General features: G+C 46.8%; 1 protein-coding gene across 1 annotated transcript in view; it reads right to left on the reverse strand.

Annotated features, from left to right (window-relative positions):
* LOC115465558 (serine/threonine-protein kinase MRCK alpha-like) overlaps positions 1 to 26,233 on the reverse strand; it is an 806,479-nt gene that overhangs the window by 152,667 nt on the left and 627,579 nt on the right. Inside the window, 2 exon segments of the mRNA XM_030196108.1 lie at positions 4,971 to 5,107; positions 25,311 to 25,416. Coding sequence (XP_030051968.1) covers positions 4,971 to 5,107; positions 25,311 to 25,416 — 243 coding nt within the window.

Here is a 26,233-nt window from a genome sequence, read left to right on the forward strand (position 1 = left end):
TGGGCATTGGCAAAGGAATGGAAACCGAGGAAGAGGCAGCCTGAGAAGGTGTCGGTGCTGAACCGGCGGTATGGAGCAGGCTGTTCAATGACTTGCACTGGCACCTCTAAGGAGGGGGAGTGTTCCTCCTGGTGCCAGCACTTCTTGGGCATTGGAGGATCCAATGTCTTGGTGCTCCCAGCACCATGTTTTGTGGAAGATCAGTGCTTATGCTTCTTGGGCTTCCCCCAATGCCCAATCCCCAGTGCGCATCCTCAGTGTCGGGTCTGATGTTGGCCGGTTCCAGATCCTGCTATCAGAGCCTGGTGTAGAGACAGGTGGAGACCTCCTCATGCCGATGCACTTCCAGTGGATGGTGAAGTCTGAGTAGGAATGGAGTTTGATGCAGTTGGTGCTGAAGTTGATGTATTGGCCTTTGAGGAGCCAAAAAGTTGCTCTCTTGAGCAAGTTGTGCCCACTGAGTTCTCACCTGCATTTGTAAACAGACAGAACAATCAGAGGAGACATGATCAAGGCCCAAGGCACCCGATGCACAGCGTGAAGAGAAAATACATGAATGCGTCCTCTCAGCTCTGCGGAAAAAAACAAGACTGGAGTACCTGCACTCATGTGTCGGGTGAGAAGGCACCAGCACATGTGCAGTGGGGCTGCTAGAAGCTACATTACTTGCTAGTCAGCGTCCACACTGGGCTCTGTCAGATGATGTCACCCAGATGTGAGAATAAGAAGGCTTGCTTGTGCTCTGAGAAATGATAGAATACAACATATTAAGGGATGTGGTTGCCATTCTGAGATAGGAGAAAACTGGTTTCATTGCAGATTGCTGTACTTTTTGAGATCTCGTGGTTCAATCACTCTAAGAACACAAGTGTGCAGCCAATCAGCATATTTCCAAAGGCTGTGCATGTCACAAATCTTACTGTGCTGCCTATATCACCTCGTACAAGGAGTGGAAAAGCCTTGCCTTCAGGTGCCAACACCATTAGCATTTTTCAAACTTCATGGGACAGAAACCGTTGGCTGATTATCTTGCAATGCATGAGATCAATAGCCAGGAAAGTGCTGACCCAAATGTTTTAATCAGCTTGTGAGGCGCTGAGGCGGGAGAGAATACAGAACCAAAGATAAGAGGGTAGGTGCTGGGGAAGGAGGGCAGGTAGGGTAGATGGAGCACAGACGTATAGAGAATGCAGGATTTGTAGAGAATATGGGTAACAAATATGGAGGTTTGAGAAAAGAGGCATTGTACAGTTGTAGGATGATGAAGAAATGGAGGAAAATGGATTGGTGATGGAAGGAATGAAGACCTAGAAATGTAATGGTAAAACAGGAGAGAATGCAGAGAAAGATGGGTGAACCGTTATGAAGGCGAGAGAAGTGGCAATAAAGAGAAGAAAGAGAAGCTGAGAAAGTTGGAGAGAATGCAAGAGAAAGAATAGTGGAGAAAGAGGGTCCTAAGACTCCAGATGGCAGCACTAGAGTAGAAACAGCATATGTAGAGGGACTCCTGCTCTATCCTGCATACTAGAAAACTTGTATATACAACAATAATGTACATCCAGATATCACTGTGGAAAAAATAAGGAACATTTGTTGCCAGTGATCTGTACTGTAAACGTGTACTAGTAGGTTCTATCTTCTGTTAAAAGTATTATAATGTAATTTGACGTTTACAACCAGTTGTGGTATGACGACAAACAAATCCATCTGTGATGCACTTAGCTATCAAAATGTTATAACAATTGGTTTGGGGAATTTCTTACAAACCGTTATTGTTCAGAAAAGATGAGAGACTCTAGATCTTACGTGTAAAATGTTTTGCAGAATTTCCCTGGTGTCTCCTTTACACCCTTTTTTATTTAATGTCTACTTATAGTCAAAATGTGTTGCTAGATTTCTAGCACCGATTCAGTTCTCTTATTATGACAATATTCCATTATAGTCCATGTTGGAAAGGTCACATGGAACACCTGTAAAAAATATGGATGGCCTTTCTCATTGGATAGTGGAAAATTAGTTTGTCTTAAACCTAGAACAAACTAAAATCTTATGGGTTGGAATTGGTAAAGATGAATGCCCAGCATAGGGGCTGATTTTAATACAGAATTTGGTCCAATTAGATTTGTCCGTCTGTAATCTGGGAGTAATGACAAATATGGATCTGTCTCGAGAATTATAAGTAAATGTGGTGAATAGATTATTTTTTAAACTTTTGATTATATTACTGTATTTTTTAAAAGAATATCTGAACAAGCGGCACAGGCAGTTGTGATTTAACACCTGACCTAGTGCAATCTGGCATATTTGGGTCTCTCAAAAGGGAACTTTCCCAGATTGCGGTTGATTTATTTATTAAATTTATATCCCACAGAATCTAAAAAAATCATCAGCGGTTTACGGTTAAAACGTTCATAAATAAATTTTACAAAAAATCCAAACAACACATTTACAATGTTCACTAAAACCACCAAGTCAGCCAACCAAAAAATACAGCTGCCAAAATTTTAAAAAGGGCAAAATATGTGAGAGAGCTATACTTTTATTGGTTCCTCTATTGGCTGCTGGTAGAATTAAGAGTTAAAAGTGACCTTTTACATATGGTGCACAAAAGTATTTGGGGGTTGGGGCCAAGATACCTGTGTAATTTGATGTCTGTATGTATGCCAGTACAGGAATTGAGATCAGAGGAATGGATGATGTTTATCATACCATTGGTTAGGGATTGTAGATTGGGGATCACTAGAAAACAGACTTTGAAAGGGAAAGTACCATGGGAATAGAATGCCTTTCCAAAGACTGAGTTATAAGAAAAACCATATTCAGAAGATTACAAGATTTTGATTTTTCACACTTTCTTGATGTGTTAAAACTATGGATGTGTGATGTTTTAAAAGGTGAGGCAGACAGTACTAATCTTAGCAAGCCAAATTTAGAATCTCTTGTACTTATGCTTATGCATTTTGTTATTTGTTAGGGTTTATTTACTGCCTCTTTGAAGGAATTCTCTCAATGCGGTGTACAGCAAGAATAAGTCAAACATAAGCAATAGACAATTACAGCAGTAAAAATATTCAAACACAAAGTATTGCATAGTATACTACATACAATATCAACACAATACGTAATAAAACATTTTATTATCTGCTTCAAATCACCTGATTTATAGAAGTGGTCTCTAAGTTACAAATTAAACTAAATTAAACTTAGAAAGAAGAAAATAGCACATGTCCCTGAAATATAACAGGCTGAAAATTGTCACACATCACAGAACTTCAGTGTTACCAACATTAGAAAGGCATTCAACATAAAAAGTATGTTCCAGACCTGCAAGCGCTAATAGTGAAGGCAGACTTAGGTATTGTTGCTATTATGCACACGATGTTCAAGAATAAACTGGACAGACAGCAGTAAACAAAATTAGTTCATAGGAAACAAAGATGCCATCATTTACCATAAGAATATCCTAGTCATGTTCCTCCTCACACAGCATATATTATTCAATGCAGAAAATATGCAGGGTGTTATGTTGGGAAGGCAAGCCAAATGTTAAAGACAAGAATCAATTCAAAAAGACATAAAATAATCAATTCACATAGACATACGATCTGATGCCACAGAACAGCTCAATGTGACCCCTCTCTGGAGGAGTATTTTTCAGATCTTATGGTCAGGACACTTGAAGGAAACTAACAAAATCCAGTAACATAAGAATTTTGAAGTTAAAATGATCAGATACTTTGAAACTAACAAGAAAGCACTTAATGATCTTGGCTTTCTAATGCATTACAAGACAAAATTCTACTGCCTGTAACCTTCTGATCACCCATCTAACTCACTCTCTCTACCATTCAAACTACCATTGGAATGACATTTTATGATTCAACTATATTTTCTGGTATTTTGTCATCTTTTGCTAATTCTGTCTGGACCTGAAGAAGTCGTTGATAGTTTCTAAAAGCTAGTTAAAAAACCTATTTAGTTAGTCCAGTAAAAATCTATCTCCTTATATGTTTTGTTTTATGTTTACTTATTAACCTTCATTTCTGTGTCTTCAAGTGAACAAACACGGCAACTATACTACTTTAGCCAACTGAGGGGCCGATAAAGAAAGCATTACCACAGGTTTAACATGGTTAAATCATGGGTTTTACAGACTGACCTTCAGCGCAGGTGTTAACTTCAACAAAAATCCTTATCACAGACTGTATTAAAATGCACGGTGAGGACATTATAGATTCTGCAGCCATGCAGTAAAAAAAAAAAAAAAAAAAAAATCTTTTTCCTGCATGTTGTGCATGGGAAACGTTTTGTCAGGTTAGGGGCAGCGTAGAAGGGTTGGTTGAGAGGAGTGGGTGTTTAGTATCACCCACTCTCTCATTCCAACCCAACCACCCTGCCCCAGATTTGCTTTCTGCAGCAGCTCCTATTCATGGTAGTCTAGTGGCCTCCTTCCCTTCCTCTCCCTGACAGCCAGATCCTAACCTCTCTATACCCCAAAATTAAAACATAAAAATACCTGGTGGTCTCCCCTCCCTTTCTCCACCCCAACCAACTGCCCTTTGGAAAAGAAAATCTACCTCCCAAGTGTCTACTGGTACCCCCTAACCTCTTGACCCTTTTTCCAAGCCCCCGGACCCTTCCCCTATACCTGAACAAGGCAGGAGCAACATTCACTTGCTCCTGCCTCCAGCGCAGTCATCTACAAAATGGTGGGGATGCACCGGGTGAGGCCAGTTTGTCATATACAGACAGGAAGAATGACATTTTGCACTGAGCTGTGGATTACTGCCACATTTTTAAAGCAGGAGGCTTATTATATATAGCATGCTGGCTGAATTTTTTCACTTTAATTTCACAGTAGAACCAGTTCAGCTCTAGCACGAGCCTTTCTGCATGGGCCCCTAAGTCCCAATTTTAAAGGAAGGCATAACCCCAGATTTTCCATTTCTGTCTCCTGCAACGGTACTTACTCTGACATGGCCTTCAAATGCCGTTCCTATTCCCTTCTGTGGATCTATCCCCAAGGGTCCTTTGGTCTGTTCAGGAGGAACAGGGCACACTGCTGGAGCTTTGTCTGCACAGGTCACATGGCAGGAGAATCCACACACTATTGGTCAAAAACAAGGCAATAAATCCCAGGGTTCAACATGATATACGATGTTCCATTAAAAGAGATTGTAAACATATTACCCATGTTAAGTTAACATTAGAAAGGAAGAGCACCAAGAAAATACCAACTTTGCTTATATCTTTTTTTTACTGCAGGCATTTGCCCGATGATTTCAGTTCAGCAATAAATCAGCAGACATGATAGCAGAACACTTTTATTATATGGTTAACTAAACTTTGCTCTGAAAGTTTTGTTTCATGACTCCAACTGCAGAAAGTGTTTTTGGCAGTCTGCATGTACCACAACAAGCTATGTGACAGGAAAGTGAAATGTACATTGTGTCTGAAAGTAACTTGTTTTGAAATACTACTGAAAAGGTTTACTGCTTCATACTGCACTTCTCCTGATCTCCCTGGTTCCTTGCCGCTACAGCCATAAGGTGATGTCACACTCGTGACTAGTTATTTGAACCTGGTGCAAGGCACTGGTGTGCACCAAAGGAGTGTGACCAAGGAACACGTCCTGCTTCTTCTGTGCGCCTTAGGAGCCTCTGGCCTACTAATCTAGTGTTTCTTAGCCATCATCCTTCTACCCTCAGTCTTCACTTTGGCTCCCTCACTCTCTGCTCAGATAGCACCCACCTGGCCTCCCCTTTCCATTTTCCTCCATTATTCCCATTTTATTCTACCCATGGCTTCCTCCCCCTGTACGCACTTGCCCCTCTACCTGGTATCTTGTTCCTATTCCACCCTGTCCTAACCCTTCTCTCTGCCCTCCCCCCTTTCCTGAAGATTGGCCCCAATGTTTGCTCTGTCAGCCACGTCTCCCCTCGTGGTGGATTTCACCTCCCTTCACGCCTTGGATCTCTTTTTGGTCACCGAAACTTGGCTCCGCCCTGGTGAGACTGCAGCCCTGCTCAACTCCTGTCCTCCAGACTACTTGTCCCTCCATATGCCTCATCCCTCTCAAAGATGGGGTGTAGTTGCCTGTCTCTTCTGCTCCACTCTTCAGCTGACTCCCTGGCACTACCAAAGCCCCTCTCGATATCTGAAGCCCTCATCCTCCATATTTTCCTTCCATTCTCTCAGCTTTATGTTGCTGTTCTCTAGCATCCTCCTCCTCCTCCCTCTACTCTCTCTTTGCATTTACCTCTGAATGTTCCACCCTTTTTTATCCACTCCTTCTCCTGGGTGACTTCAACCTTCCCCCCATGACCTATGTTCCTCATATCTCCTGCCTCCAGTCCTGGTCTTAACTCAACATGACTCTGTCCCAACCCATAAAGAAAGTACCACACGACTGTTTTCAACTCTCTCCACTCAGTATCCCTCCTTCCTCCCTCCTCACTTTCCCCATTCTCTGGTCAGACCATCTTCTCCTTACTTTTCACCTTCCCTCACCCTCCCTCTCTGCTCCCTCTGTACCTCCCCCTTACCTTTCTGCATCCTCAATGAAGCCTCCATTTCCTGCATCTTTGCCTCCGTCACATGCCTTAAGCCTCTCTCCCCCTCCCTGCCCATTGATCACTGTGTTGTTGACCGGGCACTGGCTTCTATCCTGGACCTTCAAGCTCCATTTTCTTCAGCACACTTCCTTCATTCCCACACCACCCTTTGGTTATCCCCAAGTCCTCAGGCACCTCCATTTCTTCCTTTGATCTGCTGAGTGTGCATGGCGTAAATCACACTTACCAAAAAACTGCTCTCTTTTTAACACCCATTACAACGAATACCACGGGACCATCCACCTTGCTAAGAGCAATTTTTATGGTAGGCAGACCTCTCGCTCCCTCAACTGCCTCAGTCCCTTTTTTGTGTTTTCAACCCCATTGCCCTGGTCTCCATTTTATCCCCTATGACCCCACCATCCTTCCCCTCGACAACCTTGCAGCTTCCTGGCAAACTGCTTCCCTTTGCTCTGCTTTTCAACCTACTCCCTTTTCTTCCTCTTCCATGCCTCCCACTCCTCTCCCTGGTCCTCCCCTTTCCCCTCTTCTCCTACCTCCTCCATCCACCCTCCGTTGAAGAACTCTCTCCTTTCTATTTCTTCCTTCCCCTTCCTGTACTGCCCCACTATCTCCTTTTTCTTCATTCCTGTCCTCCCTCTTTCTAAGACTTCCACCTTCCTCAATCCCCCCTACTCCTCAGTGGACCCCTGGCTTGCTTTTTTTGTTTAAGCACCTCTCCCATCACCTTATCCTTCATCTTCTTCCCCTGTTTGTCCTCTCTAAGTGTTGTCCCTCTTTCTTGGAAACACACCCTCATCCACCCCTCCAATCTGTCCTTGGCTTCCAGCTTTCATCCTGTTTCAAATCTACCCTTCTTCTCTAAAGGTCTGGAGAAGCTGGTACATCATCAACCAGTCCAGCACATTAAGCACAGCAATATTCTTCACTCTTATCAATCAGGTTTCCGCCCCAGCCACAGATATTATGACTTACTCTGTATGACCTCATCCATGCCTCTCTCGATCAATACTGTTCTGTCACTTTGGTCTCTCTTGACTTGTCCTCTGCCTTTTACCTCGTAGACCACACACTACTCTGTCACCTTCATTCTATTGGCATATGTTCTTGCATGGTTCTCCAGTTACCTCACTGGTCGTTCCTACCAGCTTCACTTCAACCGCTCATCCACCTTCCTACTACTACTACTACTTAACATATCTAGAGTGCTACTAGGGTTACGCAGCGCTGTACAATTTAACAAAGAGAGACAGTCCCTGCTCAAAGAGCTTACAATCTAATAGACAAGTGAACGGTCGGTCCGATAGGGGCAGTCAAATTGGGGCAGTCTGGTAAGGGTAAGGGTTAGGTGCCGAACGCAGCATTGAAGAGGTGGGCTTTAAGCAAAGACTTGAAGACGGGCAGGGAGGGGGCTTGGCGTAAGGGCTCAGGAAGGTTGTTCCAAGCATAGGGTGAGGCGAGGCAGAATGAGCGGAGCCTGGAGTTGGCGGTGGTGGAGAAGGGTACTGAGAGGAGCGATTTATCCTGTGAACGGAGGTTACGGGCGGGAACATAAGGGGAGAAGAGGGTAGAAAGATAGTGAGGGGCAGCAGACTGAGTGCATTTGTAGGTAAGAAGGAGAAGCTTGAATTGAATGCGGTATCTGATCGGAAGCCAGTGAACTGACCTAAGGAGAGGGGTGATATGAGTATATCGGTTCTGGCGGAATATGAGACGTGCAGCAGAGTTCTGAACAGATTGAAGGGGGGATAGATGGCTAAGTGGGAGGCCGGTGAGGAGTAAGTTGCAGTAGTCCAGGCGAGAGGTAATGAAAGCGCGGACGAGAGTTCGGGTGGTGTGTTCAGAGAGGAAAGGGCAAATTTTGCTGATGTTAAAGAGGAAGAAGCGACAGGTCTTGGCTATCTGCTGGATATGCGCAGAGAAGGAGAGAGAGGAATCAAAGATGACTCTGAGGTTGCGGGCAGATGAGACGGGGAGGATGAGGGTGTTATCAACTGAGACAGAAAGTGGAGGAAGAGGAGAAGTGGGTTTTGGTGGAAAGACGATAAGCTCGTTCTTGGACATGTTCAGTTTCAGGTGGCGGTCGGACATCCAGGCAGCAATGTCGGATAAGCAGGCCGATACTTTTGCCTGGGTCTCCGCGGTGATGTCTGGTGTGGAGAGATACAGTTGGGTGTCATCAGCATAGAGATGATACTGGAAACCATGAGATGAGATCAGGGAGCCCAGGGAAGAGGTGTAGATTGAGAAGAGAAGGGGTCCAAGGACAGATCCCTGGGGAACACCAACAGATAAGGGGATGGGGGTGGGGGAAGATCCATGAGAGTGAACTTTGAAGGTGCGGTGGGAGAGACAGGAGGAGAACCAGGAGAGGACAGAGCCCTGGAACCCAAATGAGGACAGTGTGGCAAGAAGTAAGTCATGATTGACAGTGTCAAAAGCGGCGGATAGATCGAGGAGGATGAGGATGGAGTAGTGGCCTCTGGATTTGGCAAGGAACAGGTCATTACAGACTTTAGAGAGTGCTGTTTCTGTCGAGTGAAGAGGGCGAAAACCGGATCGAGGATGGCATGAGAGGAGAGAAAATCAAGGCAGCGGCTGTGGACTGCGCGCTAAAGTATCTTGGAGAGGAAGGGTAGGAGGGAGATGGGGCGGTAGTTGGAGGGACAGGTAGGATCTAGTGATGGTTTTTTGAGGAGTGGCGTGACTACGGCATGCTTGAAGGTGTCGGGGACAGTTGCAGTGGAGAGAGAGAGAGGTTGAGGATATGACAGATGGAGGGGGTGATAGTAGGAGAGATGGTGTTAAGTAAGTTGGTGGGGATGGGATCAGAGGAACAAGTGGTGCATTTTGAGGAGGAAAGAAGGCGGGCGGTTTCCTCCTCGGAGATATCAGGAAAGGAGGAGAAGGAGGTCTGGGTTGGTTGGTTGAGGGAGAGGGTTGAAGGGTGAAGAGGAGGAGGTGGCTTGGTAGTGAACTCAAGGTTGATCTTTTGCACCTTGTCGCGGAAGTAGTCAGCCAGTGATTGAGGAAAGAGCGAGGGGGGGGGGGGTGGGAGCGGAGGGCACTTTGAGGAGGCAGTTAAGGGTGGCGAAGAGACGACGAGGGTTAGAGCTGAATTAGTCAACTGGGTGTAATAGTCCTGTTTGGCAAGGAATAGTGAGGACTGGAAGGAGGATAGCATGAATTTGTAGTGAAGGAAATCTGAATGGGTGCGAGATTTCCTCCAGAGGCGTTCAGCAGATCGGGCGCAGGAGCTAAGGTAACGGATGCAAGGGGTCAGCCTCTCCCCATTCTTTCACAGGCACCCCAGGGCTCTATCCTTGCACCCATCCTCTAATATTTTTCTTGTACCCCTGCTCACCATCATCCAAGACCACTCCTGCACACCATGCAGATGATATTCAGATATTTTTTGTAAGTGTCTCTGACACCTCCTCTATCACCTGGCTCAATGAATGCCTGTTCCAAGTGTCCTCCTGGCTTAAAACCAACCATCCTGCCCCATCTCTCAATGGTCACTCGTTCCATTTCAAAAACTCTATTAAGATCCTTGGTGTCACGTTCGACTCCAATCTAAGCTTCAGATAGATACTGACTTCTGCTCCTCTTTCTTTGATCTCCACTGCATTTGCTCTGTATGCCCCTTTCTTCCAGCTGCCCTCCTGCGCCCTCTAATTCTCACTCTTTTTATGTCACACCTCGACTACAGCAATTCCCTTTATGCTGGCATCCCCCTATACTTCCTCAAGCGCTTGCAACTTGTCAAGTCCACTACAGTCAAAATTCTTTATAATGTACACCGGTTTTATCCAGGGACATAGCCAGACCTGACATTTTAGGGGGGGGGGCAGAGTTGACATGGTGGGGGCACTAAGCATATAGGTGTGAGTAGTGCTTGGTATACTCCTAAATAATGCCTTACGAGTGCACTTGATAATGGATTTCTAAGTAAACAGTCTGGCCTGCACCAACATAAACAACATGCACACTTATGGAAACCTTGGAAACACTGACATTTTTAAATCAAGTTGCATAATCCCATAATTCAGACTTTGTCATTACAGTAGACTTGAGTCTGGTCAACCTCTCAAAATACGTCACAGTATCCTGGAAAATAATTACTGCAGTGGTATATATCACTCAACTTTGTTTTATTACAAATATAAAATGCCTTATTAAGCTATATTAATAAAATAAGTCTTCTTGTCCCTTCCTCTGGTTCTACTGCTTTATCTCCCTGGCGTTCCTGACCATGTTCCTTCCACCCCTTTTCCCTTACATGAAGAACTGTAATATTGAATAAGTAGGCACATGTTTGTGTTCCTAGTCATTCACCCAAAGGATATATAATCCTTTCAAAAAGAACAGTTAATTGTTTAACTTATCAGTGGAACATAACCACAAAGGTATATTTTCAAAATGGTAACAGCAGAGCCCAGCTAAGGAACAGGTTATTTTGAGTTAGCCTTCACGTGGAGCTGGAGAAATTGCAAATTGTGGCAGTGGAGTTCCAGTGACAGAAGTTGTTTTAGCATCTCTGAGTATAGCAATAAAGCGAGTTCCCTACTTGCCCAGTTTCTACGTGGGCATTGGGTGATGCGGGGAGCTCAGAGATTAGGGGTAAAGGAGGGGAATTATACTTTACTGATGAAGGGATTCAGCGGAGATTTAGGGAATGCTATGAAGATCTGTATGCCCAACTAGAGGAGGTTCCTCTGGGCTTATCAAGGACTATTTACATTCCCTACCTTTGGTGAGGCTAGCTTCGCCTCAGAAAGTTCACTTAGACGAACCTATTACACTTGGAGAAATAACGAGGGGGATTAATAAACTCAAACCTGGTAAATTTCCTGGGCTAGATGGCTATTCATGTGCTTTTCATAAGTCCTTTGCTGGGGAAGTGGGACTCATTTTGTTGAGTGTGGTGATAGCGGTGACACAGGGGCACCCGCTCCCTTCTTCTATGAGGGAAGCTGAGATCTTAGTGTTGTTGAAAATGGGAAAGGCCCATTTCTTTATTAAACTTAGATGTAAAAATTATAGCTAAAATTTGGGCTGACAGGTTAGCAAGATTCCTACCCTAGCTTATTCATGCCGAACAATCTGGCTTTATCCGTAAATGTCAAGTGGGTGATAATGTTCGTAGGACATTACACTTGATGTATGGGGCTTGATGGCTCCCTGATGAAGTGGTATTGTTGGCCACTGATGCAGAAAAGGCCTTTGATATGTCCGGTGGACATTCCTTTGGAGGGTGTTGGATAAGATGGGTTTTGGTCCAGGCTTTTGCACTTGGATATGTTCTCTTTACACGGGCCCTTCGGCCCGGATTGGGGTCAATGGTTCCTATTCTTCTCCTTTTTTGGTGCGGCGGGGTACGAGGCAGGGGAGCTCTCTGTCCCCGTTGCTCTTCGTGTTGTTGATTGAAACATTTGCTATTCATATTTGTAAAAACGGAAATATGCGGGGGGGGGGGGGGGGGGGGGGGGGGAGTAAGCGTCCTCGTTTAGCATGTAATGTCCTATGGAGTAGTCTGGCCCAAGGAAGTCGAGCTGTACCTAATGTAGAATGGTATTATTGGGTGGGGGGAACAATTACACATTCTTCTTGATTGGGAGACTGAAGAGGATAAATTAGCTACACAGGTAGAGCAATCTTTTTGTCCCTCGATGCCTTTGAAGCACCTGTTATGGATTTCCTCTTCATTACAAGAGAAACTCACCTTTCTACATAATCCTTTTTCCATGCATTTGTTGGGAGCTTTGGGGAGGGACTCAAAGGCGTTTGGGCAGCGGAGCTCCAGTATCGATGTTAGCCGCGATTCAGTGGGAGCCATGTTTTGGAGGGGGCAAAGCAAGGGGGCATACAGGAGATGGGAGAAAGTGAGGTTTGTGAGATTCCGAGACTTATTTGAGAGGGGAGTAGTCATTTCATGGGGCTTCTAGCAGGACACTATTTTCCTTATCTGCAGCTCCGACATTTCTTGACAGTCCAGGGCTGTCTGCATGGTAACCCAGTGGGTGGGGAACATTTTGAAAATCTATAGATAGTATTGTGGCGGCTTCCTCATCCCCTGACTGTCCTTTATCAATATTTTTGAGGCTGTGTTAATGCAACATTCTCCTTCATGGCCAAATGGTAGCATGATTTACAGATTACTATTGGGGAGCAGAACTGGGCTCAGATTTTTCAGGAAGTGACTCGAGCCTCTATTTGTGTTTTAGTGTAAGAGAATGCATATAAAGTGGTTACTCAGTGGTATCTCACTCCTTCCTGACTTCATTCCATGTACTCTATGGTGTCTAATCAATGCTGGCGTTGTGGGAGGGAGGTGGGTACTTTCATCCACATATGGTGGTCATGCAGTTTAATACAGGGCTTCTGGAGGGTTGTGGGTCAGGAAATGTTTACAGTATTGGGCATCAAAAGATTCAGCGCTTGGGGTTAGCCGCAGCATGATGTCTTATTGTAGCACATTGGAAGATGAATCATAGACCTACAGCACAAGATTGGCATCTGAAGGTGTCTCTTTTGGTGGAAATGGAGTGACTTACTGCATTACGAAAAGGACTGCTTGATCGGCATGCTCCAGGCTGGTCAAGAACAGGAAGTGCATCAGAGGGCCGGATGGACGCGGCAGAGAGGAGCGGAGCTGCCTGTTTGTATAGCAGCGCAGCGCTGCACGACGAGCGAAGAAAAGAACGGGGCGAAGCCTGGGGAGAAGAGAAGGACAATTTCAAAGCAGGCACTGACAGGCAACGCTGATCGCTGCCTCCCGGACGGCCGTTCCCCCGAGCCGCAGGAGAAAAGGCAGCGACAGCGATGAAGGATTTGAATGGGCGGGCCTAGAAGAGTAAGTGCTGGATTTGTGGGTGGGTGGGTGGTTGGTTGGGGGGGGGGGGAGAGAGAGAGGAAAGGGAAGGGATACTTTTGCCAGGGTCAGACTTGTAGGAGGAAGGGGATTAGAGGGAACTGGGAAGGAAGAGAGCTGCTGGAGGTGGGAGGAAAAGGAGGAGGGGATCAGGATAGAAGGGAGAGAGCTGCTGGACATGGGAGGAAGGGGCTGGAGAGCTTCTGGACAAGGGAGGAAGAGGGAGGGAAGGGAGAGAGCTGCTGGACATGGGAGGAAGAGGAGGAAGGGACTGAATGGAAGGGAGAGAGCTGCTGGACATGGGAGGGAGAGGAGGAAGGGACTGGAGGAAAGGGGGAGAGCTCCTGGACATGGGAGGAAGAGGAGGAGGGGACTGGATGGAAGGGAGAGAGCTGCTGGACATGGGAGGGAGAGGAGGAAGGGGTTGGGAAGCTGCTGGACAAGGGAGGAAGAGGAGGAAGGGACTGGAGGGAACGGAAAGAGCTGCTGGACATGGTAGGACGAGAAGGAGGGGACGATGGAAGGGAGAGAGCTGCTGAAGGAAGAGGAGGAGGGGATCTGGGTGGAAGGGAGAGAGCTGTTAGATGTGGGAGGAAGAGGAGGAGGGGATCTGGATGGAAGGGAGAGAGCTGCTGGACATGGGAGGAGAACTGGAGGGAAGGGAGAGAACTGCTGGTACAGCACAAGGAGGGAGGGAAGGGAAACAGAGATACCAGACCAATGAAGGAAAAGGGATTATTAAACCTACAGCTTGAGGGAGGGAGGCAGGAAATCAAGCAACCAAACCAGATGCTGGAAAGAGGAGGGAGTGAGAGGGAGAGAAGCTGGATGGGGTAGGGTCAGAGAGGGTAGAGATATATTGGCACTGGGGACAAAGAGAGGGGAGAAGATGGACAAAGTAATATAGGGACACAGAGAAAAGGAGATACTAAACATGGAGGAAGATAGAGGTACAGAGATGGAAGAAGATGGAAGGATGGCAGAGAAAGAGAGAAAACAGATGGAAGGATGGCAGAGAAAGAGGGAAAACGGATGGATGGGGAGAGAGACACTGGATTGAAGGATGGGGAGAGAAAGAGGGGAGATGGATGAAAGGATGCACAGAGAAAGGGGAGATACTGGAAGGATGTGGAGAGAGAAGGGACACTAAACAGAAAAGGGTAGAGAGATAGACACTGGTTAGAAGGAGGGAGAGAGAGATTAGATGGAAGGATCAGGAGAGAGGGTAGATGGGTAGAAGGATGGGGAGAGAAAGAGGGAAGATGCTGGATGGAAGGGTAGGGAGAAAGGTGACACTGGATGGAAGGATGCAGAAAGAAAGAGGGGAGACTATTGGAAGGATGGGGAGAGAGAGGGGAGACACTGGAAGGATGGGGAGAGAAAGAGGAGAGCTGCTGCATGGAAAGGGGGAGTAGTGAAAGATTGGAGAATAAGAGGAAGGGGCATGGGGAGAACAAGGGTGAGAAAAAGATGAAAAGCCATAAGTAGATGAAGGAAATTAAAGAATGGATAGTAAGAATGAATTAAATCTGGACACAGAGAGAGGCAGAAAAATATTGAAGAAAGCAAAGAAGAAGGAGAGAAAAGTGACAAATGGCCAGGAAACCCCGGCAGAAGAGTTAAGCGAAAATGAAGGAAAGCAGAATCTAGAGACACTGAGAAAAAGTAAATGGCCATACAACAAAGGTAAAGAAAATAATTTTATTTTTAATTTAGGATAAAGTAATATGGTGTTAATAAAGTTTCAGAGACCAATACTTCCTTCCTTAGGTCAGAAGAGGATACCGTAACAGCATTATACTGACCTGAGGCAGGAGGTTTTGGTCTCTGAAAGCTCACTGAAAAGGTTTAGGCTATTAAATAAATTGTCTGAAATCGGATGCACTGAAAAGCAGCACTTTACCCTGTGTTACAAATGCATCTAAGTGTGACTAAATTTTGATGGGGGGGGGGGGGGGGGTACAGAGAAAATTTTGTGCCCACCCACTTTGGGTTCAGGCCCACCCAAAATTGGCAGTCTGGCTACGCCACTGGTTTGCACTAAACTAAAGTTGGAGCCTCAGGGAGACTATGCAGTATGTACCCACACGGTCAATGCAAATGCTGACTCTAATAACACACCCAGCAAGTGGAACCCATGAGGCTAGCTCCACTGGCATGCACATCATAGTGAGGCCAGAGTAGTGGGATATGTAGAAGATGTCAATAACCACCGACCAAGCTCTGAGCAGGGATCTCTAACTAGTGCGAACTCGCATCATAGCACAGAAGAAAAGGAGCAATTAACCCATAAGGTGCATTTTTTTTTTTTTTTAGGACTAAGTGTGGCCTTCCATGGAGTCCTGCAATGTCCAGCAAAGGCCATGTTCCTGATTGCCACAAGAGTAATCTAGAGCAACATGTCCATTGCATATTGTTCTCACAAAGACAGAGGTTTCTGTCCTCCAATTTTGCACCAAACATGCTGTAACATGCCAGAGGAAGGTCTCAGGAAAACAGATAGAAGACCTAGGAAAAAACCCATTTGGATACCCCTTAGAGTGACAGCATAAGTAAAGCATTCCTTATAACACTTTGGAGCCAGAAAAATTCCTCCAGAAAGCAGGACAACAGAAAATGAAAGAGAAGTAACCTGCAAGAACAAGGAAACAGCTAGGCCGAGTGACCCTGCCAAACCACTGAGGTACGGAACAGAGCCCTAGAAAACAGTACTGTAAGGCACAACTCATACCCAGGAATGGAGCTCTTAGAGAAGGCAGGAACACTACTGAAGAAAACATACCTCATATATGTAAAAAAAACAGCCGGCACGAATGAACAGATATGTCAGATAGACCTCTAAAAGCTGCAGAAGCGAAGGTATCCTAGCAAAACACTGTACACAGAGGAAAAGAAAATTTCACTTACCACAACCACAGAGAAATTAGGAAGCGACAACAAATGAAATGGTATAATTGCAGTTTATAAGAGCGAATAATAAGAGAACTGTTGGCCTCAGCTCGCCCTTTTGATAACGTTTCTCATGAGAGACTTCTGAGAAAATTAAACAGTCATGGGATAGAAGGCAAGGTTCTGGTGTGGATTAGGAATTGGTTATTGGACAGAAAACAGTGGGTACGGTTAAATGGTCATTTCTCTCAATGGAGGAGGGTGAACAGTGGAGTGCTGCAGGGATCTGTACTGGAATCGGTACTTTTTAACATATTTATAAATGATATGGAAATCAGAATGAGCGAGGTGATCAAATTTGCAGATGATACAAAACTATTCAAGGTTGTTAAAACACGTGTGGACTGTGAAATATTGCAGGAAGACCTTAGGAAATTGGAAGACTGGGCATCCAGATGGCAGATGAAATTTAATGTGGATAAATGCAAGGTGATGCACAATGGAAAAAATAATCCGAATCATAGTTACCTGATGCTAGAGTCCACCTTGGGGGGGTCAACGCTCAAGAAAAAGATCTGGGTGTTGTAGATAATACATTGAAATCTTCTGCTCAGTGTGCGGCAGCAGCCAAAAAAGCAAACAGGATGCTAGGAATTATTAGGAAAGGGATGGTGAATAAGACCAAAAATACTATAATGCCTTTGTATTGCTCCATGGTGCATCCGCACCTTGAGTACTGCGTTCAGTTCTGGTCACCGTATCTCAAAAAAGATATAGTGGAGGAGTGGCCTAGTGGTTAGGGTGGTGGACTTTGGTCCTGGGGAACTGAGGAACGGAGTTTGATTCCCACTTCAGGCACAGGCAGCTCCTTGTGACTCTGGGCAAGTCACTTAACCCTCCATTGCCCCATGTAAGCCGCATTGAGCCTGCCATGAGTGGGAAAGCGCAGGGTACAAATGTAAAAAAAAATATATATAGCAGAATTAGAAAAGGTTCAAAGAAGAGCGACCAAAATGATAAAAGGGATGGAACTCTTCTTGTATGAGGAAAGGCTAAAGAGGTTAGGGCTCTTTATCATGTGGGGTGCCACAGAGATCGGTTCTGTCACCACTATTGTTTAATTTATATGTTAGTCCCTTGGCACTACTCATTCAAACAATGGGCATTAGCTCTTATTCGTATGCAGATGATTTTCTTCTTATTCACTATGTCCAGCCATCAAGTATTGATCTTACACCAATTCAAATTTGTCTTGATAAAGTGGCAGAATGGCTGGCAACAGATCAGTTAGTATTAAATCCGGATAAGACAACATCATCATGGATAGTAGGGCATGGAACGATTCCATCAGTAGTGCCCACGTTATTTGGACAAAACATTCCCACAGTTAAATCTTTTAGATATCTAGGGGTCATTACTGATTCTGCACTAATGTTTGAGGAAAAAATATCTGATGTAGTGAAAAAGTCTTTTTTTCACATAAGGAAGCTTCGCTCAATTAGAAATTTGATAAGTAAGGATTCTCTTAAAACACTGACATATGCTTATATCATCTTACGCCTAGATTACTGTAATATTATTTATGCAGGGATTACTCAAGTTAATTAAAAAAGAATACAAAGAATACAAAACACGGCGGCTCGCATGATTTGCAGAGCTTGGAGGGATGAGGGATGATAGAAGGTAAAATTATGTATCATACCTGATAATTTTCTTTCCATTAATCATAGCTGATCAATCCATAGACTGGTGGGTTGTGTCCATCTACCAGCAGGTGGAGATAGAGAGCAAACTTTTGCCTCCCTATATGTGATCATGTGCTGCCGGAAACTCCTCAGTATGTCGATATCAAAGCTCCATCCGCAGGACTCAGCACTTAGAGAATTACACCCACGAAGGGACACTCTGCCCAGCTCACCACCGCCGAAACGGGGGAGGGGAATTAACCCAGCTCATCCCCACACAAGTGGGGGAGGGGAATCCGTCCAGCTCATCCCCGCGGAGCGGGGGAGGGACACCACACCCGCCGATGCGGGGGGATCTGGCTTATCCTGCAACCGCAACCGCGGGAGGAGCTGACTGACCCTAACACCGCCGAAGCGGGAGGGGTACAAAGCTGCCCTACAGCCGCACGAAGCGGGAGGGAGTGCCGGCAGAATTTTAAGTCTCAATCCAGCCCCGTAAAACGGAGGGGAGAGGAATGCAGCAGCTCACTGTAACACAAACTCGTCTTAACTCTTGAAGAATCCAAGTGAAAAACTTGAACACGAAGTCTTTCTGAAGTAACTGAAGACTAAACTTGAACCTGAAATGCAACCAGAATAAAAACAGTACAGATATCTGGGAGGGGCTATGGATTGATCAGCTATGATTAATGGAAAGAAAATTATCAGGTATGATTATACATAATTTTACCTTCCATATCATCAAGCTGATCAATCCATAGACTGGTGGGATGTACCGAAGCAGTACTCACCCAGGGCGGGACATAGAAATCCCTGACCGCAACACTGAAGCTCCAAACCGGGCCTCCGCCCGAGCAGCCACAGTCAAGCGGTAATGCCTGGCAAAGGTATGGGCCTTCCCCGCGGCCACCTAAGCCGCTGCAATGGCTTCCTTGCCCATCTTGCCACTGTAGGCTTAGAATCCTGCAGACCCTTACTAGGACCTGTAAACAGGAAAACAGATGATCCGATTTCCGGAAATCATTGGTCACTTCCAAGTATCTGATGATGACTCGTCTCACATCCAGAAATTGAGAGCAGAGTATTCCTCTGGGTAGACCTCCCTACGAAAGGAAGGGAGACAGAGCTGCTGAATCACATGGCGGCGAAAAACAATCTTGGGCAGGAAGGAAGGCACTGTGCGAATAGTCACTCCTGCCTCAGTGAACTGCAGAAAAAACTCTCGACATGAGAGTGCCTGGAGCTCGGAAACTCTTCTGGCTGAAGAGGTAGCCACCAAAAAGACTGCTTTCAACGTCAGGTCTTTCAGAGATGTCCTCGACAAGGGTCCAAAAGGCGGCTTCTGCAATGCTCTTAGCACCAGGTTGAGATTCCACGCAGGCACCACTGAGTGCAGAGGAGGGTGCAGGTGATTAACTCCCTTGAGAAAGCGCACCACATCTGGCTGCGAAGCCAGGGAAGCACCCTTCAGGCGGACCCTGAAGCAAGCCAGAGCCGCTACCTGAACTTTCAGGGAACTGAGCGACAGGCCTTTGTCCAGACCTTCTTGCAGGAACGCCAACACTGAAGAAATTGTAGCAGTGAAGGGAGAAAGTGAGCCTCCTTCACACCACGCTGCAAAGATACGCCAAACCCTGGCGTAAGCAGTAGAAGTAGAGCGCTTCCTCGCTCTCAGCATAGTGGCGATGACCTTGTCTGAGAAGTCCTTCTTTCTCAGACGCTGCCGCTCAATAGCCAGGCCGTAAGACCAAAGGGGGAGGGATCCTCCATCACCACGGGACCCTGATGTAACAGGCCCTGCTCCACTGGCAGCCGCAGAGGATCGCCGACTGAGAGCCTGATCAAGTCCGCATACCAGGGACGTCTGGGCCAATCCGGACCCACCAGGATTACCCTGCCGGGATGCTTTGCCACCCGGTCTAGCACCCTGCCCAACATGGGCCAGGGCGGGAACACATAGAGAAGCTCTTGTGTCGGCCACCGTTGGAGAAGAGCATCTACTCCCAGGGATCGAGAGTCCCGTCCTCTGCTGAAAAAGCGCGGCACTTGGCAATCGGCCGATGACGCCATCAGATCTAGGCTCGGCTGGCCCCAGCGCTTCGTGATGTCCAAGACCGCCTGAGCAGATAGCTGCCACTCTCCGGGCTCCAAGGTAGAGCGACTGAGAAAGTCCGCCTTGACATTCATGACTCCGGCAATGTGGGCCGCTGACAGCTGTTCCAGGTTCGCTTCCGCCCACTGGCATAGATTCATGGCCTCCTTGGCTAGAGGGGCGCTCTTGGTACCTCCCTGGCGGTTGACATAGGCCACAGCCGTGGCATTGTCCGACAGGACCCGTACAGGCTTCAACACCAGTACCGGGATGAACTCCAACAACACCAACCGAATGGCTCTGAGTTCCAGGAGGTTGATAGACCACTTGCCTCTGCAGGAGACCAGAGCCCCTGCGCTGTCCTTCCCAAGCAGTGGGCTCCCCAGCCCATCAAAGAGGCGTCTGTCGTGACGACAATCCACTCCGGGGTCACCAGAGGCATTCCTGCAGACAACTTGTCTGTCTGCGTCCACCAGCTCAGCGCCTTGCGCACTGCTGGGTCCAAGGGAAGGCGCACAGCATAATCCTCCGACATCGGAGTCCAGCGCAGCAGCAGAGATTGTTGTAGTGGTCTCATATGAGCCCTGGCCCAGGGCACTACTTCCATCGTGGCCGTCATAGAGCCCAACAGCTGCATGTAGTCCCAAGCCCGAATAGGAGAGGCTACTAGGAACTAGTCCACCTGAGCCTGAAACTTGACAATCCGATTGTCTGGCAGGAACACTCTGCCCACTTGGGTGTCGAATCGAACACCCAGATACTCCAGGGACTGAGTCGGGCGCAGCTGGCTTTACTCCCAGTTGATGATCCACCCCAGGGAGCTCAAAAGAGCAACCACCCGGTTCACAGCTTTGCCGCACTCTGCATAAGAGGGGACTTGGATCAACCAGTCGTCCAGATAAGGATGGACTTGAACTCCTTCCTTCCTCAGGAAGGCCGCGAAGACCACCATTACTTTGGAGAAGGTCCGCGGAGCAGTAGCCAACCCGAACGGGAGGGCTCTGAACTGGAAGTGTCGGCCCATTACTGCAAAACGCAGAAAGCGTTGATGAGGAGGCCAGATGGGAATATGCAAGTACGCTTCCTTGATGTCCAAGGATGCCAGGAACTCTCCTGCCTTCACTGCCGCTATAACAGAGCGGAGGGTCTCCATGCGAAAGTGCCGAACTTTCAAGGCCCAATTGACCCCTTTGAGGTCGAGGATAGGCCGTACAGAACCTCCTTTCTTTGGAATCACAAAGAAAAAGGAGTAACATCCCTTGCCAAGCTGATTTTCTGGCACCGGAACGACCGCCCCCAGGCGGATCAGATTGTTCAAGGTCTGCTGCACTACCACAGCTTTGACCGGAGACTTGCAGGGAGAGAGTACAAACCCGTCTTTTAAGGGTCGGCAGAACTCTAGCTTGTAGCCGTCTCTGATGACTTCCAGCGCCCAAGCGTCTGAAGTTATTGTGGTCCACTCGCCCATAAATGAGGACAGCCGTCCTCCAATCTGCACTGGGGCGTGGACCAAGGCCCCGTCATTGGGTACGAGACCCTGGGGGAGGACCGGAGGGAGCACCTCCGGGACGGCGGTCTCTGCGAAAGGAATGCTGCTTGGGGGAGAAGTTCCTCTTGAAGGAAGAGGGGGCAGAGGAGCCCGACCTGCCCGGGCGGTACCGACGGGTTTCCTGAAACCGTCCTCTGGAGGTACCAGGGCGAGTACTAGCCCGAGCCCTGACCTCTGGTAACTTCTTGCCCTTAGACGTGCCGAGATCGGTCACGATTTTGTCCAGCTCGACCCCAAAGAGCAGCTTGCCTTTAAAAGGCAATCTAGCCAGGCGGGATTTAGAGGCGTGGTCAGCAGACCAATGTTTCAGCCAAAGCCACCGCCGCGCAGAGATTGTCTGAGCCATGCCTTTCGCTGAGGCCCTCAAGACATCATACAGCAAGTCTGCCAAATAGGCTAAGCCCGATTCCAGGGCCGGCCAATCAGCCCTCAAGGAAGGATCCGAGGGGAAAGCCCGCTGCACCATAGACAGGCACGCCCTGGCCACATAGGAGCCGCAAATTGAGGCCTGCAAACTTAAAGCAGCTGCCTCAAAGGACGACCTTAAGGCCACCTCCAATCTTCTGTCTTGGGCGTCCTTTAGGGCCGTGCCACCTTCCACCGGCAACGCCGTTTTCTTAGTCACCGCAGTGATTAAAGAATCCACGGTAGGCCACAGATAGGCCTCACGTTCACTTTCAGTCAAAGGATAGAGGCGGGACATAGCCCTAGCCACTTTAAGGCTCGCTTCCGGGACATCCCATTGAGCCGCAATTAAGGTGTGCATGGCATCATGCACGTGGAAGGTTCTAGGCGGGCGCTTCGTCCCCAGCATAATGGCAGAGCCAACAGGGGCTGAGGGAGAGACGTCCTCCGGAGAGGAAATCTTCAAAGTGTCCATGGCCTGTACCAACAGGTTGGACAAATCCTCTGAGCTAAAAAGCCGCGCTACAGAGGGGTCATCCGCTCCATCCGAGCGGGGATCCGTCTCCTCCAAGGAATCCGCAAAGGACCGTTGGGAGACCTCAGACACGCTGCCCTCATCTACATCGGAGGAGACAAAGTCCTCCAAGGCCTGTGAATCAACCCGAGGGCGTTTACCTCTGGGAACCTCAACCTCTTTACCAGACGAGGGAGCAGGGGCAGCGTTTGCATAAGGAAGGCCTGATGCAGCAGCAAAACAAACTCGGGGGAGAAACCCCCCAGACTGTGTACTTCCGCAGCCTGGGCAACAGCCCTAGACGCACCCTCAACCGGCGCTCGCAAGAGCGGGGGAGAGACATGCTGCGCATCCAAAATGGCGTCCGGCGCGACACTCCGCGAAGGAGCCGCGCGGAAAGAACGGCGCTTAACTTTAGCCGCTTTTGTGCCGTCGCCCAAATTAAGGGCGTTTATGGCATTAATGTCTCCAACCTCAAGGGCGGCCCAAGAAGAAGCCGTCCGAGCCGCGTGGCCGGCCAAGATGGCGGAGGCGAGGAGCGGGGGATGGGCGTTTATGGCGGGAAAAACCGCCACGCCGGAGGAAGGACCGGGACACTCATCGGCCACGAAACTGTCACCCAACAAGGGCGAATCAGGCTTTAAGACCCCCGCATCCCCTCTAGAAGCGCCCAAGCGATCCGGGGAGCGACTCTTTACGCCCGCGCCCTCCGACGCCATATGCCACGTGGAGATAAATCGGGGAACCCCCTGCCCGCTATAAAAAGGTAAAAATTACCTGCTGTCCGCTCCGAGCTGTAACGACCTGGTGTCCCAGTGAGTAGCTGCAATAAACGTTTAAATAAACGTCGAAATAAACGCCTTTAAGGACGTTCAAAATTTTTTTTTTTTTTTTTTTAACGGAGCCAGCGGGAGGGGGGAGAAAAGGAGGGACCTGGCACCACCAGGTTTGCACTTGCTCAAAAGAGCCCTCAACCCCAGGCACTCAACAAAACCTAAAAATTAGGCTTGGAGGCCTAGCCAGAGCTGCTGCTGTGTGTGACCACCACCTGCTGAGATAGAGAACATACTGAGGAGTTTCCGGCAGCACATGACCACATATAGGGAGGCAAAAGTTTGCTCTCTATCTCCACCTGCTGGTAGATGGACACAACCCACCAGTCTATGGATTGATCAGCTTGATGATATGGAATAACACCTTTATTATATCAACTACATTGGCTTCCGATTGAAGCAAGAGTCAAATTTAAAGTACTTGCTCTGACTCATAAGGCTTTCCATTCACTTACCCTGCTATGTGGACACTTAGATCATTAACAGATAATAGGTTAGTCATTCCGCCACCCGCTAAGGCTCAATGGGAATCTACACGGGGATCGACTTTTTTCTTTTTGTCTCCCTCTCTCTGGAATGGGCTTCCAAAAGAGATTTGATTAGAGAAGTCCTATATTCACTTTCGAAAACTTTTGAAAACTTTTTTCTTTATAAACTGTATTGAACAAAACTTATGATAGTAGAGAAGGTGTAGAAGGTTAGTTTTAACTGTATTTTTAATCTGTAGATTGTACTAGTTATGTCCTTCTTTGTCATTTTTGGCTTGCTGTGCTTTTCCGTTAATTGATTGGAGTTCCTATTTGTTTGTATGTATGAGTTGTATTTTTTAAATGTAAACCGTTCTGTTTTGCAGTTGCAATAAGAAACGGTATATAAAATGAATAAATGATAAATGATGATAAATGATGAAAAGAGACAGATGAGGGGAGAAATGATTAAGATCTACAGCTGGAAGAATTGGATTAAGAGCCCAAAGGAGCTGCACTGTTAATCCACCATTCGCTTGGAGACAGAGAAAAATACTGAACGTTCCAGGCTGCACCATACCTTTAATGGCGATTCACTTGGAACTATTTTTTCTGTCTCCATCCGCTGGACATAACCCATTCATTCTGGACTGGTCTGGCACACATGTAATGGAAGTGTCTATTTTATGTCTAGTTTATAAAGGTAAACTAACCACACAGATGGCAACACTTTCACTATGGATATAAATCATCCACTAGAAAATTCTCCACAGCTTTCACCTAAATATGTCTGCTGGCTTCAGCATGCTGGTTGTTTACCTTTAGTGCAAGAAATACGCACTCACCTCTTGACTGGGGAGAAAGAACAATGTATCAGTGAGCTGGTGCTTAAAAATTTAGGGGACGATCATTGAAACAGCTGGGGCAAAACCCTGACCTGACATAGCTTCTTATGCATCTTAAGATGAGTGGTTTTTGAATTTCTCTAAAGATATTTAAAGTTAATGCTAGTCAAGATTATACATTGTACAGTAAAATTCAGGATCTGTATGGTCAATGACGAGGTAGGTGTGTAATTCTTGCGGTAAAGATACAAAACTGGCAAGCATCACTGCTAAGGCCAGCAGATATATTTTGAACGCTGTGGAGATTTTCTAGGGGATATTTTATAAAGGTAACATAGGCCTAATAATGCACAAATTCATATCTGCTCTGAAGATGGAGATATGTGTGTGTATTCCATGTATGTATGAACGGATTGGATGAAATATGCATGCACATTTGAACCCCACCCTACCTCTGCCCCTGAGAAAGTCAAACCGCAGATTGTATAAAACTTGCTGTTTTAGAATAGCCATTACCTACATCTAAAGCACGTTTACACACAGAAAAAGGCTTTATAAAATTAGGCCCTTAATTGCTCTTACCTTCACAAGTGCATCCCTGTCGAATCAAGCCAACCATAAGGGAGGTGCACTGATTGCATTTAGTTGGTGTAGTGAAGGATTTTACTATGAATTGGTGAGCCTTGGGCTAGGAAAAAGAAGGAACACAATCATCACATTTAATCTACTTCATCCTTAAAATGTTTTATTTTAAAAGAGATCCCCAGACTCATGCCACCTTGGGCTTGGGAAGGTGCAAGACATCAAGCAATGACCAGAATCAGCATGTGTCCATATTTTATACAGCAGGATGATATTAGACCCCTGCCTATATAGATATAATACAGAGCTTGGCCTGACAACCTACTGCAAGTTATAGTTCACACAGTGCCTCATGAATTTCAGACTGAATTTGCTCATCAGCGAGAACTGGTTGTGGCCACTTAGCAGATGCAAGACCCCGACAAGCATTGCATCAGGAACCTCTTGGCCTAGGACAAGCACTAAGGGTGAGATAACATTAGCCACTATGGAGCTCAGAGTTTTCCAAATTCCTCAAATAAGATCAAGAAATGAGGTAATAAGATAGTCAGAGCCTGAGTTCCCTGAACTGCAACTTGAATTAAGTAAAATGGATATTCTTGGAGTTTCCCAAATTAGAATGTTTGGAACAAAGCAAAGTGTTTACCTTATCTTCAGAGATAGGACCTCTATATACAAAGAAGCATCTCTGAGGACCAAAAATTATCTGATCACCTCATCAGACCTGAGCTGGTACCATTTCAGGGCATCTGCTCAGCACGTACCCTCTGCTGGACTTCGCTACTCAACTGTGCACTGCTGGGACACTTCAGAGTTCACTGCCAGCATGTCACCACCTGACCTGCATCCACCCCCCAAGGGGGAGGAGGAAGACTTTTTCAATACCAGGTTGTATGCTCAGCTCTGTTATTGCTAGTGGGTAA

Source organism: Microcaecilia unicolor, chromosome 3, assembly GCF_901765095.1.
Source record: "Microcaecilia unicolor chromosome 3, aMicUni1.1, whole genome shotgun sequence".
NCBI classification, from domain to species: Eukaryota; Metazoa; Chordata; class Amphibia; order Gymnophiona; family Siphonopidae; genus Microcaecilia; species Microcaecilia unicolor.